This window comes from Musca domestica, unplaced genomic scaffold (assembly GCF_030504385.1).
Source record: "Musca domestica strain aabys unplaced genomic scaffold, Musca_domestica.polishedcontigs.V.1.1 12, whole genome shotgun sequence".
Taxonomy (NCBI): Eukaryota; Metazoa; Arthropoda; class Insecta; order Diptera; family Muscidae; genus Musca; species Musca domestica.
In genome coordinates, this window is record NW_026712155.1 from 5166847 (window position 1) to 5185503 (window position 18657).

The 18657-nt window shown below is 36.1% G+C and overlaps 1 protein-coding gene across 1 annotated transcript in view; it reads left to right on the top strand.

The window, feature by feature from the left end:
- The window catches only part of LOC131807216 (uncharacterized), a 46052-nt gene that overhangs the window by 18032 nt on the left and 9363 nt on the right, over nt 1-18657 (top strand). The window contains exon 2 of the mRNA XM_059132299.1: nt 1764-1918. Coding sequence (XP_058988282.1) covers nt 1764-1918 — 155 coding nt within the window. The remainder of the gene's footprint in view (nt 1-1763; nt 1919-18657) is intronic.

The window sequence follows — 18657 nt, forward strand, 5'->3', positions numbered from 1 at the left end:
AACGCCGGCCATGGTTATGGGTTGGACCGCCATAACAGCCGATGGTCGCTCTCCGCTCGTATTAATCGACCGTGGCTTCAGAATAAGTGCCGAATATTATCGCGAAAATATTCTGGAGGGTGTATTAAAGCCTTGGGTACGCAAACATTTTGGCCGCAGACCTTAGACATTCGTGACAAAGGTGACCAATAATGCTATTTCCGACATTTTTTGCTTTCATTCAATAAAATTAAAAATAAAATTTAAAAATTATGGCATTTGACTTGTTGCAGTTTTTATACCCTCTACCTTGAAAAGGAGGGTATATTAACTTTGTCATTCCGTTTGTAACATCCTTAAATATTCGTCTTAGACCCCATAAAGTATATATATTCATAATCAGCATAAAATTCTAAGTCGATTTAACGATGTCCGTCTGTCTGTCCGTCTGTCTGTCTGTTGAAATCACGATACAGCCCACACTATTTCACGTAGAGCGCCAAAATTTAGCAGAGCTATTTACATTGTGTCTAGGAAGGTTGGTATTGAAAATGAGATATATCGGTCCACGTTCTGGTATAATCCCCATATAACGGTACCTCCCGATATTCGGTTTTTTGATGATTTATGCCACATTTTTTCACGGATTTGTCTGGAAATTGGTATTTGTAGGTCATAACGCGTCCCTGAGCGTGTGGCAAAACATTGCATGTATAGGTTCACGTTGTGGTATAGCCCCCATATAAAGGTACCTCCCGATATTCGGTATTTTAGTTTTTTTTCACATTTTTTCACGGATTTGTCTGAAAATTGGTATTTATTGGTCATAATGGGTTCCAGCTCCGGTGGCGAATCATTGCATGTATGGGTCCACGTTTTGGTGTAGCCCCCATATATCGGTACCTCCCGATATTCGGCATTTTAATGGTTTTTGCCACAGTTTTTTCACTGATTTCTCTAAAAATTGGTATTTGTGGGTCATAATGGGTCCTATTTCGTGTGGCGAAATATTGTAATTATAGGTCCAGGTTTTGGTGTAGCCCCCATATAACGGTACCTCCCGATATTCGGCATTTTAATGGTTTTTGCCACATTTCTTCTAATGTTTCTTTTACCCTAAGGTGGAGGGTATTAAAAGTTTGGTCCGGCCGAACTTAATGTTTTTTACTTGTTTTATCTCACCCTGAATATAAAATTGATCAGCATACATTCGTGTGTCTTTCTGTTCAATCATTGATATTATATCAAGGATGTTTGGTATTGCACGTTGAATATTTCAGTTTATCGTACCTCCTGATTTCAATATTGATGGTTTCTTATCAGTGGCTTCGCTACTACTTAATATTCTTACAGTAATTCCCGATTATATGATAGATAGTTCTTAATAAATTTTCTTGAGAAACACAATTATAGCTCGATTAGGGGGAATGCCTTTTCGTATCACAATCTTCAAAATCTCTGCACATTGTCGAATTTTGAAAAAATAGTAGGAATCGATTAGGACCCATTTGTTTATTGCTTGGCAAGGTATTTAAGAGTTGCTCCCATCCACTTTCAAACCCGTTTCCCAAAACAGTCATTTACTCACAATAGAACAACCTGTATATGATTTACATTTTTCATTTCAATACAGGAAAACCTCGTCATCTTGGAAACATGTTGTGGTAGTCAGTGTGTGTGTGAGAGAGAGAGACTAGGTGCAAGTGAACTTACGCTGCATGTTGTTTGTATTTGTAATTGTGTGTATGTTTTTTTGTTGTTGATGATTTGTTATTGCCTTTCAGCGATGACAATCATGATGCCAATGCTCATGTCGACGACGAAGGCGAAGACGACGACAGTGAAAACGATGATGATGATGTGGACGTGGACATGGATGTTGACGACAATGTTGTCGCTGTTGTTTATGTTGACGTTTGCGTTGGCAGCAGCATCATTCGCCTTCTTTCTTTGCTCAGAGTAGAATTTCTTCTTTTGAAAATGATTTGTGAACATCTTGAAAATAGCAAAGAGTCTGTGTCGCCTATGTTTGGCGTTTTCTTATTCTTATTATTTTTGCCACACGACAACAAACGAAAGAGTACTAGGAAATGAGCAACAAGAACAACACGAGAAGAAGAAGAAGAATAAGAAAACGGAATATAACGGAGACTCATGGACTCGTTTTGTTGAATAACCACACACTTGCACACAAACAAGAAAAAATATGCTCATCTACGAAAAGGATAAGCAAAGCAATTTGCTTGAATAGATCCCACACGCTGGTTCCTCGTCCTCCTCCGTCTTCGTCTTTGAGACAGTCCTTTTTCGGTATTCACAGAAGCCATGCGACATTGAATCAATGGGTTTCTTTGCCTTGGCTGTTGTTTTTTTTTTTTGGTTTTGTTATTCTCTGTTGTTTGTTTTTTAGTTGGTATTTTTTTGAAATTCCTTAAAAACTGTTTGTGAAAGTGAGTAAAGGTTTGTGTGTGTTTGAGCTGGTGTCTGAGAATGAATATGGGATTTGCTTTTTTTATTTATTTGCAAATATTGGATTTTATATTCGGTTTGTAACATTGTCTTGATCAACGTTAATAAAAATCTTCATTCTATCCCCTTCCACGATCTTTATAGTCCAATAAAACGATAAAAATCAAATTCTGCAACAAATATATAAAAATACAGGTATATCGTATTTTTATATATGAGGTTCTAAAAAACAAAAGTCTAATTATTCAAGAATTCTTTGACAGATCCTAAACCGTAGAAAGTACTTCAAAAAAATTAAAAACAAAATTAATATTGAAAATATTTGCAATAAGTTAAAAAGTATCAGTCGGTTTTACCCACATATTTTACGAGATTATTATACAAACTGTTGATAGTGGGTCAATATTGTAGATATTAATAATATACAGGGTGAGTTAAAAAAACTGCAACAGAGTCAAACGCCAAAATTTTTACATTTTTTCTTTAAATTTTATTGAATGAAAGCAAAAAATGTCGGAAATAGCATCAACATTTAGAAGATGTTTAGATTTGTTTGAATTGGCCACCTTTGGCTCGAATTGTGGCCTTCAAACGGCCAATGAAACCGTCACGCGCTGCCCGAATGTTGCTCTGTGGTATTCTGGCCTATTCCCGGCGAAGCGCTTGCTTGAGGTTATCGACACTTTGTATATATATTATACATAATGTATATATATTCATAATTAGCATAAAATTCTAAGTCGATTTAACGATGTCCGTCTGTCTTTCTGTCTGTCCGTCTGTCTGTTGAAATCATGATACAGGGCACATTATCTGACGTAGAGCATAAAGATTTAGCAGAATAATTTGTCTTGTGTCTAGGATGGTTGATATTGAAAATGACATACATCGGTCCACGTTTTGGTATAGCCACCATATAGCTGTACCCCCCGATATTCGGTATTTTTATGATTTTTGCCACATTTTTTTATGGATTTGTCTAAAAATTGGTATTTGTTGGTCATAGTGGGTTCTAGCTCCGGTGGCGAAACAGTGCATGTATAAGTCCACGTTTTGGTATAGCCCCCATATAGCTGTACCTCCAGATATTCGGTATTTTGATGATTTTTGCCACATTATTTGTTGGTCATAATGGGTTCTAGCTCCGGTGGAGAAACATTGCATCTACGAGTCCACGTTTTGGTATATGCCCCATACTCGGTATTTTGATGATTTTTGCACATTTTTTCACGGATTTGTCTGATAAATGGTATTTGTAGGTCATAATGGGTCCTAATGTTTCCATTATTTTTTCCATTTTTTACTTGTTTAGTGCCAACCTTGCTTTCCAAAATACTCCAGACACAAGGCTTTAATACACCCTCCAGATTATTTTCGCAATAATATTCGGGATTTATTCTGATGCCACGGTCGATTAATACGAGCGGAGAGTGACCATCGGCTGTTATAGGGGCCCACACCATCACCATTGCCGGCGCTTGAGTTCTGGTGGCCAACCGAAGGTGGACATTTTCGGTTGACCTCTTTGGCAAGTAAACACGATCGTTTTGTTTATTTACAAACTGCTGGACAACGAATGTTTTCTCATCGAAGCGGAGAAAACCAAATTCGGCAGTCTCTTTTGAGTCTAATTTCTTTCTGTTGCGGTGTAAGATCTTGCACTTTTTGGAATTTCAGTGGCTTTACCCCGAGCTCATTTTTCAATATTTGCCGAATGGAATATTGCGATATGTTCAGCTTACGAGCGATTTTACTGTCATTGCGACGCGGGTTTCGATCAAGTCGCTTCTTTACTTTTCTAACCATTTCTGCTGATGTTGCTGTTTTCTTCCGTCCACTTCCTTGACGTCGGGCTACGCTACCAGTATCACGGCAACGAGCGATGGTCCGAGACACAAAAGATTTATTCACATTTAAATGCTGAAGTGCTCTACCGATAGCCACTTGTGGTTTTCCAGCCAAATATAAAGAAATCACACTATCACGCTTGAATTCGATCACGAATAACTTTTTTTCTGGAAAATTCTCTCCAAAATGCTTTTGTACGCTTGTAAACAATATAATGAGCTGTCACTGGAATAATTTTAACAGCTGTCGGACTAGTGGCATAGAAATGACAGCAGTCTGAATTTGGTTGCAGTTTTTTTGATCTCACCCTATATGTTCTAAAATCCTCGAGAAAGGTACAGATGGCTGCGGAGAATTTTTACTTAAAAATCAGTATTAATGACCTTCTGTTTTGGGAAACAAACAATCTATAAAATTCCAAAACAAATATGCTTTCATAATGTCAAATATCCTCCTTTCGGAGGGTCTCTAGAATTCGTCCTTGCCGATTTGATCGTCGCCTTTCTCACTTTTATTTTTATTTTTGTCGACTCTGCCGTTTTTTTACTTTTTCTTTTTGTTGAGTGTGCGTGTGTGTGTTTGCTTTTTTTTGCCAATCCAAAATATGATGTTGAAAGGTTGTTGTATTTGTTGTTCGCCTTTTCCTTGGCGTTTTCTTTGACTAGTTTCTTTTATTTTCTTCTCGCTGTGCCTGTTTCTGCTTTTTGCCTTTTTATGTGTGTGCTGTTTTTTTTTCGATTCATCCTCTCCTTGATATCCTTTGTGAGGGTGTTTTTCTTGTATTTTTTTTTTTTGGCCAGTAGGTGAGAGTGTGCTGCGTCGCATCGCGTGGGGCATAAAGTGTGTACTTTGTGGTATTGTGGCGAATATCTTTGACCTATGTCGCTGTCTGTGAGTGCGTGTGTGTGTAGATGTGTGCGTGAGTGAATGTCGTCTGAGCCTGTTTTTCCTGCAATTAATTGGTTGTCTTTTATGTTTTGATGTTCATAAAACTTAAAAAACAGACGAGGAGATTCCAAATGCTTTTTGTCGCAACAAAATTAGCCCATAAAACATATGAACATATGCCGTTGCCCCGAAGAAAAAGAAAAACACACACACACGACTGAGCAAATCACTGACTACGTTTTTTAGTGGTGTTGTTGGCCTCAGACGTCACACACACACAAACTGAAAGTCATTCCCCACCTTTTGATTTTTTCATTATTTATTTTTTTTCTTTTTTTCCCTTCCTTTGTTTGTCACTTGCGTTTTCTTTCCCGTGAGTAGTTTAGCGGCGGTCTCTCGTTCTCACTCTCTCTCTCTCTCTCTCTTGGGGGAATTGTTAAATAAATAAACATTAATCATACGTCTGGAAGAGAAATTGTTTGTTTATCTACTGCTTTGCTCCAGGGAATCAACGACGCTTTCGTGTGACTGGCGACTAGCGGTGGCAGCCCAGCTAAGTTAGTAACAAATTAAGCAATATGGCTGTTTTGGCAGCAGTTGTGGCAACAACAGCAACAACAACAATAACATCATAGTTGAAGGTGTCATGTTTTTGTTCGGAACAAATGAGCAGCTCTATTTTTCCTGCCATCCACCAAAAGGAAGACAATTAATTTTTACTTTGGAGTGGATTAATTTCTTCTACTCAGGATAAACGATGGCCACGTGTTTTTCGGACGGGCTTAGATCTGTTTGGGGGGTGGAGAGAGAAAGGAACTAAATAAATGTTGAAGTTCATTGTAATAGTGGAGAATAAATAAAATATTACCAAACATCAAAGTTGAATGTCAGAATGCCATTGATGGACATTTTTGCTAAATGAGAAAAACAAACAAAAGGATAATGGTTTGTTAGAAAAAAGAGAAAAAACAAAATGCAGACGAATTCATATTTTGGTCCTTATAGGGTTCTGATATTGGGGAGGGAAAATTGGAAAAATGTTTTGAAAGAACTAAAAAATAATATTTAAAGCTTTTTTTTTTTTTAATATTTTAAAAATAAATAAAAAAAATTTTCCTTTTTGAACAGTTTGAAAATTTGTATTGGAGTATTTTAAAAAATGCAAGGTTTGTAGCCCTTTTTGTTTTTACACCCTCAGCCATTTATACCCACAGCCATATGCAATTTGGTATATCGTAATAATATTATCAAACTTGGATCGACTCCGGAGATGGTACATCCCTCAAAAAAGGCCGAAATTTTCAAAAAAAAAAAAAAAATAAATAAATAAATAAATAAATAAATAAATAAATTACTGCACAGAAAGGGAAAGGATAATCCGATTTTGCTCCAACTTTGCAAATCCTAATATTAGCATTACTTCTGAGTCAGGTGCGAAAATGGGCAATATCGGTTCACTTCACTGTAAGAGATCGATTGTCTTTAAATTACACACATTACAATATTTTTATTAACCAAAGGTCTGGTGTGAAGATGGAATATATCGGCTTACTCCTTGTGGTACCTTCCATAAAAGTACCACAAAATAGTCTTAATTTTGAATATCCATGAAGCTCATAAATGGCGAAATTTACATCCGATTCCACTCAGACTTGGCACATCTCGATATTTCTATCAACATAAGATCTGTTATAAAGACTGCACAGATCGAACCTATCCTTCTGGTATCTCCCCCACAAAGAGTCAAAGTTTTGAATAACTAAAGCGATTATAAAATCCGAAAAACATCCGGTTCTTTTCATATTTCACACATCCAATAATTTCTACTAAAACAAGATCTGATGTGGAGATGGTATGTATTGGTCCACTCCTTTTTGTACCTCCCCCACAAAGGGTCAAAATTTTGAATAACCAAAATGATCATAAAATCCAAAATAAGTATCCGCTTCTCTTCAAATTTCACAGATGCCATTATTTTTACAAACACAAGTTCTGCTGTGAAAATTGAATATATCGGCACACTCCTTCTGGATCTTCACCCACGAAGGGTTCAAAATGTTGAAAAACAAAACGCTCAAAGAAAATCGTCATAAACAATCAACTCTCTTCAAATGTCACATCCAAATATTTTTGCCAACGCAAGATCTGTTATGAAGATGATATATATCTTCCAAACCCTTCAGGTACCTCACTCACAAAGGGTCACAATTTCCAACCCTTTTATCTGTCATAACTTGCGAAACAAGTCGTCGATTCTTTACAACCTGCTATATCTAAATATTGCTCTTAATCAAAAATCCGATATGACGATATAATCCAAATGTGGCACGTTGTTATATTTGTATCAGACGAGGTCAGATACGAATTGGACAATATTTGCCAACTGCTTTGGAACATCCCCTCAACTTAACTTTTTTTATTTTGAAAATCCAATATTTCCCTTAGAAACATTTGTCACATAGTCTTGATTGTCGTCCTGAAAGTCCTTCCAAAATATTCTTAAAAAACCAGACACATACCATTGATTGTGATTTCGATAGTCCTTCTAAAAATATTTTGAAAAATTATGAACCTTATAATTGTTCTAAAATGATCCTTAAAATGATTTGAACAAACTCTCGGTTATAGTCAAGATAGTCCTTCTACAAAAATTGTAAAAAGGTCGCGGTGATGGCTTTGGTTGTTTTTTCAAAATTTAATCCTAAAAAATAATAATATTTCTAAAAATATTTTTATGGTCCTGTTGTCTTTCAACAAATATTCTTAAATATCAGTTTCGTTAGACCTTAAAAATATTCATAGAAAATAATGCGACTATGGCCTAAATTGTCTTTTAAGAAATATCCCTTAAATACAACAATTTTTGAATCTATATGTATATTATAATTCTTCGAAAAAAGCATTTAAAGTTTAGCAAAAGTTTTTCCAAAACCACTGACCAAAATCATCGTGCTCAGGTGCACCCACACGTATACTTTCCATAATATCTCAAATTTTGCTCATACGCACCCATTAGCCAAACTTTCAATTTTTGGTTTTAAAATCCATTTTTGTTGGCTTTTAATGTTTATTTGGTTTAAAACGCTATTTGGATTTGGAAACTTTAAAACACAAAAAAGTTTACTAAATTTTAATTACTTGAATAAAAAACACACAAACTTTTCAATGATTATTGTGGCCTTCACCTACCCGCACCAGGCGTTTAGTTGTCGTCGTCATCGTTGTTTCACTGTTGCAGGTCACCACGTACGTTACCACCCAACCACCTGCTTTTACACGGAGAAAATTCGTATTCGTGTTTTAATTAAATTTAGTTTTAATGAAATATCTTTTTTTTGAGTTGTTGTTGTTGTTGCTGTGGTTTTAGTTACCGCCACCGCCACCATCATCAGCTCTGCTAACATCATCATCGTCGTTTTTGGTATTGTTGTTGTTATTGTTGTATTGTTGAGTTTTGGGTTTTTTCTCCTTGTTTTGCAACAATCCAATATTTAATGTTAGCATGCAAGTGAGTCATTTTTATTGCCAACTGTTGTAATTTTTACCGGTTTTTTGCGCGCTCTCTCTCCCTTTTTTTGTTTTTGCAATGTGGGGTTGTGGTTTTTGCGGAGCTTTACCTTTTATTTGAAACATTTGTCAAATAAAAGTTAAATTAATTGTATTTTCGCTACAGCTGAAGAGAGAGAGATAGAACAAGAGGTATTTTATGGGTGAGATTGTGAAAATGAAGGAGGGAATGGCAATAGAATTTTTTAAAAACTTAACTACCGGAATTTTTTTTTAAAGAAAATATAATTTATTTTTATATCAGAAATAACCCTTAAAAGCTATAGAAGACTTCTTGTGCAGAACATAAAAATCTCTTTAAAGGTCATCCTCTAGAATATAGCAGAGATTTTCTATAGAGAACCACTAAAGGTTTCTTACAGCAAATAATTAAGATCTGCTTATAGAAGAGTCTTCTTACAGAAGAAATGTGAGGCATATAAAAGCCACATAGAAGACCATTAAGGCCTTCTTATGGAAGACCATTTAAGTCTTCCATTAAGGTCTTCTAATAAGAGACCATGGAAGATCATTAAGAAATTTTTATAAAAGGTAGCTAAGGCTTCTTATAAAAGACTAGCAAGTTCCAGCTACATCTTTAGCGGAAAGTCAACGTCAAATTTTTAGCATTGTTCCAACAGTTCGTGTTAGGCGTTTTAGTACTCAAAATGCACAATTTGTTCAGTTTGACAATATTTTTTAATGAAATCTATATCGTAGAACAAATATAGTACGCATTTCCAGACTCACCTCTTCTAATAAGAGACCATGGAAGATCATTAAGGAATTTTTTTAAAAGGTAGCTAAGGCTTCTTATAAAAGACTAGCAAGTTCCAGCTACTTCTTTAGCGGAAAGTCAACGTCAAATTTTTAGCATTGTTCCAACAGTTCGTGTTAGGCGTTTTAGTACTCAAAATGCACAATTTGTTTAGTTTGACAATATTTTTTAATGAAATCTATATCGTAGAACAAATATAGTACGCATTTCCAGACTCACCTCCAAATCTCAACCTCTGATACCGGCACTTATCTAAATATCAAAATTTTTGAATTTTTTCTCTATCCCTTTGCCGTAGTACTTTTCGAACAATTTTAGTACACATTTCCAAAACCTCCTCCATATCCAGATATCAACAGAGATTTCAATAGCAAATTTGGAGATTCCAGACCTATCTCTTCAACCAATACCAAATTAAGTACCATTTAGTACTTTTTGTATACGTACAGGCTGAGATAAAAAAACTGCAACAAAGTCAAACGCCATAATTTTTAATTTTTAATTTTTTTTAGTGAAAACAGAAAATGCCGGAAATAGCATCAAATTTTAGAATAAGTTTAGATTTGTTCGTATTGGTCACCTTTGCCACGAATTATGGCCTTCAAACGGCCAATGAAATGTCACACGCTGCCCGAATGTTGCCCATTTTGGCCCATACCCGGCAAAGCGCTTGTTTGGGGTGATCGACACTTTAGTATTTTTTAGTGCCAACCTTGCTTTTCAAAATACTCCAGACACAATAGTCCAACGGATTGGTATCCAGAGATTTTGGTGACCATTGTGCTCTGGAAATGAAGCGAGAAACCTCATTTTGGTAACCATTTTTGGGTGGCGCGTGCTGAGTCCTGTTGGAATGTCCAAGGTCTGCGGCCAAAATGTTTGCGTGCCCAAGGCTTTAATACACCCTCCAGAATATTTTCGCGCTAATATTCGGCATTTATTCAGATGCCACGGTCGATTAATACCGGCGGAGAGCGACCATCGGCTGTTTTGGCGGCCCACACCATCACCATGGCCGGCGCTTGAGTTCTGGTGGTCAACCGAGGGTGCACATTTTCAGCTGACCTCTTTGGCAAGTAAACACGATCATTTTGTTTGTTTAAAAACTGCTGGACAACGAATGTTTTCTCATCGGAGACGGAGAAAACCAAATTCGACAGTTCACCACTTTCGGCCAAGCGAAGCAATTCTTCAGCTCTTTTGAGTCTATTTTCTTTCTGTTGCGGTGTAAGTTCTTGCACATTTTGGAATTTCAATGACTTTACGCGGGCTCATTTTTCAATATTTGCCGAATGGAATATTGTGATGTGTTCAGCTCACGAGGCATATTTCGGCCAATCCGACTCGAGTTTCGATCAAGTCGCTTCTTTACTTTTCGAACCATTTCTGCTGATGTTGCTGTTTTTTTCCGTCCACTTCCTTGACGTCGGGCTACGTTACCAGTATCACGGTAACAAGCGATGGTACGAGACACAAAAGATTTATTCACTTTTAAATGCTGGAGCGCTCTGACGATAGCCACTTGTGATTTTCCTGCCAAATATAGAGCAAACACACTATCACGCTTGAATTCCATCACGAATAACTTTATTTCTGGAAAATTCTCACCCAAATGCTTTTGTACGCTTGTAAACAATATAATGAGCTATGACTGGAATAGTTTAAACAGCTGTCGGACGAGTGGCTCAGAAATGACAGCAGTCTGTAGTTGGTTGCAGTTTTTTCATCTCACCCTGTATATAGATTACTAAGGACTTCATATAGAATATGGACGGATATTAATGTCTCGTATGATGATATTTCCTATTAGAAGACCATCAATGCCTTCGTACAGAAAATTAAAAAGTATTCATATGAAGGATAAAAAGGCGAAGGCCCTTTTATAGAGGGACTAGAATTCGAATCTTCTTATGGAGCATCATTTAGGTATTCTTATAGAACAGCAAAAGAACTTTTCATTTAAGGCATTCAGAATCTTGTCATAGAAAATGGTAAAGGTCTTCTTAAAGATGACAAAAGATAATGTGTTCTTATGGACGATTAAAGTCCTCTTATGACATATAATGTCTCCTTATAGACGACCATTATAATTTTTTTAGATATTGCTGTCAGAAAATACATTTTTTGTGAAACTCTAATTTTTGCTTCTCTTGGAAGCCCCAATCTCGTTTTATAGGTGCTTTTACCATATGACCTTTTTCTTGACCTTCTTAACAAATATTTTTGTTTTATGTTTTATGCAAATTCATTCGTGTTTCCCTAACAAAAATCCTTCGACTCTTAATTATCTGCGAAATTCCGCAAACCCTTTGCTAAGGTAGAAATTTAATAAAAATTCTATTTTACGACAGTCGTTAGGCCGGCTGACACATTTTTCTTGCACTGACCAACAAGCAAAACATACACCCACCCACCCACTTAACAAGAAAGCTCGTTCGCCCGCTACTAGTTTTTTTTTTGCATTTCTATTCGATTTCATTGGCGAAAGTGTAAAACTCTATCTATTATTGCTGGAAAATGCAAATGCAGTTTATAATTGTTTCTATAAACGATATGGCGGCAGTGCCTGCCTCACTACTGCAACGACGACGTAACCACACATAGACACATACACACAATCACGATTACATGCATGGCCTATGGCCCATGTCCTGCGTCCAATGTGGCGTATGATTATTTTTAATTTTTAATTTCTTTTATACGTTTGCCTTTTTTAATTGTTGTTGTGTCTGGTGTTGTTGTTGTTGGTGGTGCTGGCGTTTTAGTTGTTGCAGAAAAAACTGAATATAAGTTATAAATATACACACATACATGCCTTGGAAAGATGAGTGTGCATGTGTGGGTGTTTGCATGTGCTGAGATTTATATTGACATTGTGGGAAATGCTGTTGAGAAGGTAGAGAGCGAGGGAGGAGGCTTGTTTGCTGGTTCTAGCTGACTGGCTTTTGGTGGTTGCTAGAATAATGCAGATTTTTATAATGAATGAAGAAGGAGGAGATTTATTATGATGCCATCTTAAATAAAGTAATGAAATCATACATAGGCCTTTTCACATACATACAAATTCCATCAGCATTTTCTTTTTGTATGAATGCATTTTGTTTTTATGTTGCGTGCGATAGGTATTGGGTTTTGTCACCTCTACTTTGTCAGTGATTTTGCTTGAATTTTTTGTAGGTGCTAGCAGTTTTGCCAATATTGACTAAGATTCTCCAACTTTTTTGAGAATTAGTCAAAAGACTTGAGATTTACTTTGGTTTTTATGCCCTTAGCCATATGGCTATAGAGGGCCAAAACGTGGCTTATCGAAAAAACGGTTTTAGACCCTATATCTCTTTGGACCAAATCCATTGAAGGACATTTGGAGTCGATCTAGTTGTGTCCGTCTGCCTGTCTGTCTGGCTGGTGCGTACGATAACCCCCGAAGGTAGCATCCGATTTGGTCCAAACTTGGAATATCGTAATGTTATTATCAAGCTCAAATTGAATTCGGAAATGGTCAATATCGGTCCACTTCTTCTAGTACCTCCCCCACAAAAAGTTAACATTTTCATAGAAAATAAATTACCTAACATAACAAGATAGGATCATCCAATTTTGTTCAAACTTTGCAAATCCCAATATTCTTATCAGTGCTATCCCAGGTGGACCATATCGGCCCACTCCATCATATACCTCCCACACAAAGAGTCAAAATTTTAAATAATCTCAACGCTGATAAAATGTGAAATAGGAGTCCAATTGTTTTGAAATTGCGCACATTACAAAATTTGTATCAATACAAGATCTGGTGTTGAGATGGTAGATATTGATAGACTCCTTCTGGTACCTCCCCCGCAAAGGGGTCAAAAATTTGAATAACCGTGAGACCATAAAACGAGAAATGTCTATCCGATTATTTTCAAACACTGTACATTCCAATATTTCTATCAATACAAGATTTGATGTGAAGATGGAATATTCAGACCACTGCTTTTGGCTTACGACTATGGGAACGACTTATCCATAGAAAAAAGTCCCATGCCTATTGAAGAGCTTAAGAAAATAGTCTATCTATCTTTAGAAGACCCGCAGGACGTCTTCCATCTCTAAAAGACCTAGAGATGGGTTTCTGTCCTCTTTATACAGAAGACCCACAGAAGGTCTACAAAAGATTTTCTGCTTTTCAAAGACATTGGGAAGATTTTCTGTCTACAGAAGACTTATAGAAGGTCTTCTCTCCATGGAAGACCTATAGAAGGTCTTCTGGCCATGGAAGACTTATAGAAGGTCTTCTGTCCATGGAAGACCTATAGAAGGTCTTCTGGCCATGGAAGACCTATAGAAGGTCTTCTGGCCATGGAAGACCTATAGAAGGTCTTCTGTCTGTAAACGACCCGTATAAGATATTCTGTCAATAAATGACCTAAAGAACGTCTTTTTTTTTTTTTTTTCTTAAAAAGACCTGCGAAAGGTCTTAAGCCTATGGAAGCCCTGTAGAGGTCTTCTATCCAAATAGAGGGTTCTGCTTAGTGCTTCTAAAAAGACTTGTAGAAGGTTTTACAGATGGGGTTCTTGTGTCAAATTTGTTGCCTAGTGCCCCTTATCTGTGTTATGATGTTATCCTTAAGGTTATATAGGCCATAATGATTTTAAGAATTATTAAGGATATATATTGATTTTTCAAAGACTATTAGGTCACAAAAGGTACCTGGATCTCTTGAGCGGTACCGGATAACAAGCATAGATCCTTTAAAGGCTATGAGAATTATTTGAGTAGATGTTCTATAAACTACTAAGAATCATCAAGGCTATAAACGAAAATAGGTATTTTTAGGATCTAAATAAAAGTGTGTCCTGCAAGTTTGCATATCTTTAGATCACTTTCCCTAAACTCTTTAAAAGCGGTGTTTTGACTTCCACGTATAATTTCATAATGTTCTTGTTTTGACTCAATTCTATGCTACAATTCGAACAATCCTTAATCAAAATTACATGGAAAAACCCTAGCGCCATCAAGGGAAATATCGTAGAAACTTTAATCCGGGTTAAAATCCTAAAAATCTTGCATATAAAAAACGGCTGTGAATTTCTCAGTTTTATTAAATTTTATTATTATTAATTTTTTTACTTTTGTCAAATAAATCCGGCTAAATTTCTTTCTAATCAAAAAAGTCCCCGAAACGACAACCCTGATGACGTATTTTATGCATTCATAGTTTTTTTGATGTTCCCCCATTCTTCGTATGCGTTCATATAGTCATCGTTAGACATATACACATATTTACTCATAAGTTTGAATATATTTGTGCGTGTAGGTTTGTAGCAATGAGGTGTTCTGTTTAAGGTGTTCCAGTGGCTGAATGTGAAAATGCGCGCTTGAGTCAGTGTTTTTTTTTCTTTTTTGTTTTTGCCAATGTCTTTGCTCATTGAATATGTAAAGAAGGTGTTTATGTCTGCGGCTTTCGAATCCATTCATATAATTATAATCAAGACAGTGGAAGAGGGGAATCGAAAAACAAATATGATTATGAGATTTAAGAGTTTTTCACAACATTCTTCAACAGAAAATCTTCTGGAAATATAAGGTTTTTTTAAGGATTTTCAGGTATTCGATTGACATTAATGATCACATTAAATCTTTCTCAACGATAAAAGATTTTGTACTTAGAAGTGATCAATTATAAGTATATTTCTAAGGCTCTCGTTTTTTTTCTTAATTAAGAAATCTCTTCCAAATGATATTTAGTCTAAAGACTCTTCATAAGGTCAGGTCTTTTCGAAGTTTTCTCTCAATATTTTATTAAAAACTTGTTAAGCTTACCAATCTTTTGGAAGAACAACATTCTTTAGCAACCTTCCCAATGGTTTTTTTCCTTCTGCCGGACATTTTTTTGGGTCACCCATCTACAATTCATACCTAATTTGTAATATAGAAAAAACCTCTCTGGACTGGGGGATAATTCCTTTTCCATGGAAAAATGTCCCAGTCTATAGAAAAATGCCCGGGGCATGTGGACAATTTTTTATGTTTATTTCTTAAGCTAACAAGTGCCCTCTATCCATCAGCGAAAAGTCCAGCTTAAAACATTAGGATTTATTGCAAAAGTTCGCTTTATGTCTTTTTAGTACTCAAAATACACAATTTGTTTAGTTTGACAACTTTTTTTTCAAAACTTCATACGTTGTGTAAACATTTCGGACTTTTAAGGTCTAACATATTATTCAAGCTTTTCCTTCTTTTTAAAGAAAAATATGAAAATGTTAACCTTTTAGACCAAAAAATCTTCGAGAAGGAAAGTAGAAAAACAACAGCACAATGTGCCCACATACAATTTTCGGTCCAAAACTATTTCAACGTCTCCATATGTAGACCCTAGAAACCAACAGTGGGTTCAATATAAAATTTCGGGATTTTAGCTCTATCCCTTCACCCAATACTAATTTAAAATGTCGCGATTTCAGCTCCATTCCTTCATCCAATACCCACTTAGTACTTTTCGAACAATTAGTACGCATTTCCAAACCCATACGCATATCTTAACCACTAACACCATACATTAACAACAGACACCAACAGTAACATATCCATAAAATTTCGGTATTTAAACTCTATTCATTCGCCCAATACACATTTCCAAAACCACCTTCATAACCTCAATTCCAAAAACCAACATAGACCTCAGTATGAAATTTGAGGATTTTAGCCCTATTCCTTCACCCAATACAAAATTTAGTATCCATTTAGTATTCAGTACTTTTCGTACAAATGTGGAACGAATTTCCAAACCGCCGCCAAATCTCAAACACAGATGCCAACAGCGACACCAATATCAAATTTCCAGCTGTATTCCTTTACCCAATACGAAACTTAGTACTATTTAGTACGTTTCGTACAATTATTGTACACATTAAAAAACCCTCCATATCTCAATTCGAGGTACCAACATAGAATTCAATATCAAATTTGAGGATTCTAGCCCTATTCCTTTACCCAATACCAAATTTAGTACTATTCATTACTTTTCGCACAAATAGAGGACGCATTTCCAAACTATCATCAAATCTCAAACACTGATACTATCAGTAACCTAATTATCAAATTTCAGGATTTCGGCTCTATTCCCTCACCCTATAATAAATATAGTACCATCCAGTACTTTTTGTCGTGCGCTTGTAGTACACATTTCCGAAATCACCTCCTTATGCCCAGGCGAGACATGAACAGTTTCCCTAATACAAAATTTCACATTCTTTTATTTACTATTTTTCATGCACTTGTAGTACACATATCCAAAACCACATCTTTATTCCAAACCTGCCTCAAACAGGGACCCTGAGACATTTATGTGCGTGTTACACCCAAATTTCAGCTTCATCCGTTCATCCTAAACCGAACTCTTTCAAAAGTTGTACCATTTTAGAGGCTTAGTACCGTTCTAGAACTTTTCGTACCATTATAGTACGAAATTCCAAAAAGCCTTTAGCACACATATCCTGCACTCCATTAGTGACTCTCATTCCAATTTTCATTCTATTCTATAGGTTATTTCATTCGTCCAATACAAAGTTTTTAATTTTTAGTACTTTTACTACCAAAAACCCCAGCCTTTTTACACGCCTACGCACCATAGCTGATCCTCGTGCAAAATTTGAAGATTTTAACTTCAGCCTTTTCGTCAAGGCCTTGATTCTCGATTAGTTATTTCACTACTCTGTTAAATACATAATTATGATACCAATGTTGCCAAAAATAGGATTTTTTTTTTCAGAAAAACTTGTCCTCATGTCCTGAACAATTTTTTCATAGATTTAGAGAGATTTTTATTATTAGGAAATTTATTGAGAAGAAATTGTCCACAGGTTCTTATTTTTCTTATGTCAGGTCCTGGGAAGTTTTTGGTATTGAAAAAAAATATATGTCCTCACGTCCCATGTATTAATAATGCACAGGAACCCAGTCCATTAAAGACATTACCTTCCTACGTGGAAATTAAGCCACTCCATCTATTCCATTGGCAGCTTTAACCCTTTTCTTTATCAATTGCTGCTAATTTTTCATTACTGAAATCAGATGCCACTGTGACAAAAGGAAATTGCAAAACTCGCACACACACACACCAACACACAAAAGAAGCCTCACGTTCATATATTTTACTCACATAATAAATAACATGACTGCCTGTGTATGGGTATTTTTAAACTATGACACATGTGGAATGACGATAATATCATTGCCGTTTTTGTGTGTGTGTGCCTGTGTGAGTGTTGTGTCGACAACGCTGTGACTGTCGCTGTAGCCAACGCTGACGGCTGTCGACATTCATGTGCGTGTTACACCCACATGTTAAACACCATAAACTTGATGGCAATATAACAGTCCTGTGTATCTAATGAGCAAAAAAAAGAGGAGGAAAACGAAATAGGAAAACACAAACGTAAATAACAACAACAACAGCAACAAAGCCACAACTAAGCAAAAAACAAAAATGATATAGCGGAAAAATAAGCACAGCAAAGGATAATGGAAAAAACACAACAGCACAGCACACAAAAAAAGAAATACAAATAGAAATAGAAAAATGGAAAGAATAACAAAAAGAAATTAAATAAATAAATGACTTTGTAGTGCAGGAGTGGAGACCAGGCAGGAGCAGCAGCAGCGGGTTGGTGGGTTTGTTTGGCTGCTTGGTTGGTTTGCTAGCTGGTTGACCAACATCTCAAAGTCACGCAATCTAATTCCAATAGACCGAAAACCAATGCCAACATCAACAGAATAACCACAGCTTGAAAAAGAAAACGAAGAACTCCCAAAACACCACACACACACACACACACCGACGCACACAACATTACAATTATCCTCAAATACCAGCAAACAATAACAACATTATTTGATCATAAATACAATGTTGTGGGGGGTGGTGGGGGTTGTAGGAGAGTCACATTAGCACCCGAAAAAACGCGTTTCTGCTACTACTCATAAAACGTGTTAATGGCAAAATAATGGATTTGAATTGCATTGGAATTATTTTTTTTTGGAACAAAAAGAGTAAATGTAGGATACCTTAATCTTACATTAGGTAGGGATGGGGTCAAAAAAAAAGGGAAGTCCGAAAAATATTCTATTGAAATACCAAATAATCTTGATTAGCCATGACTGAAGAAAT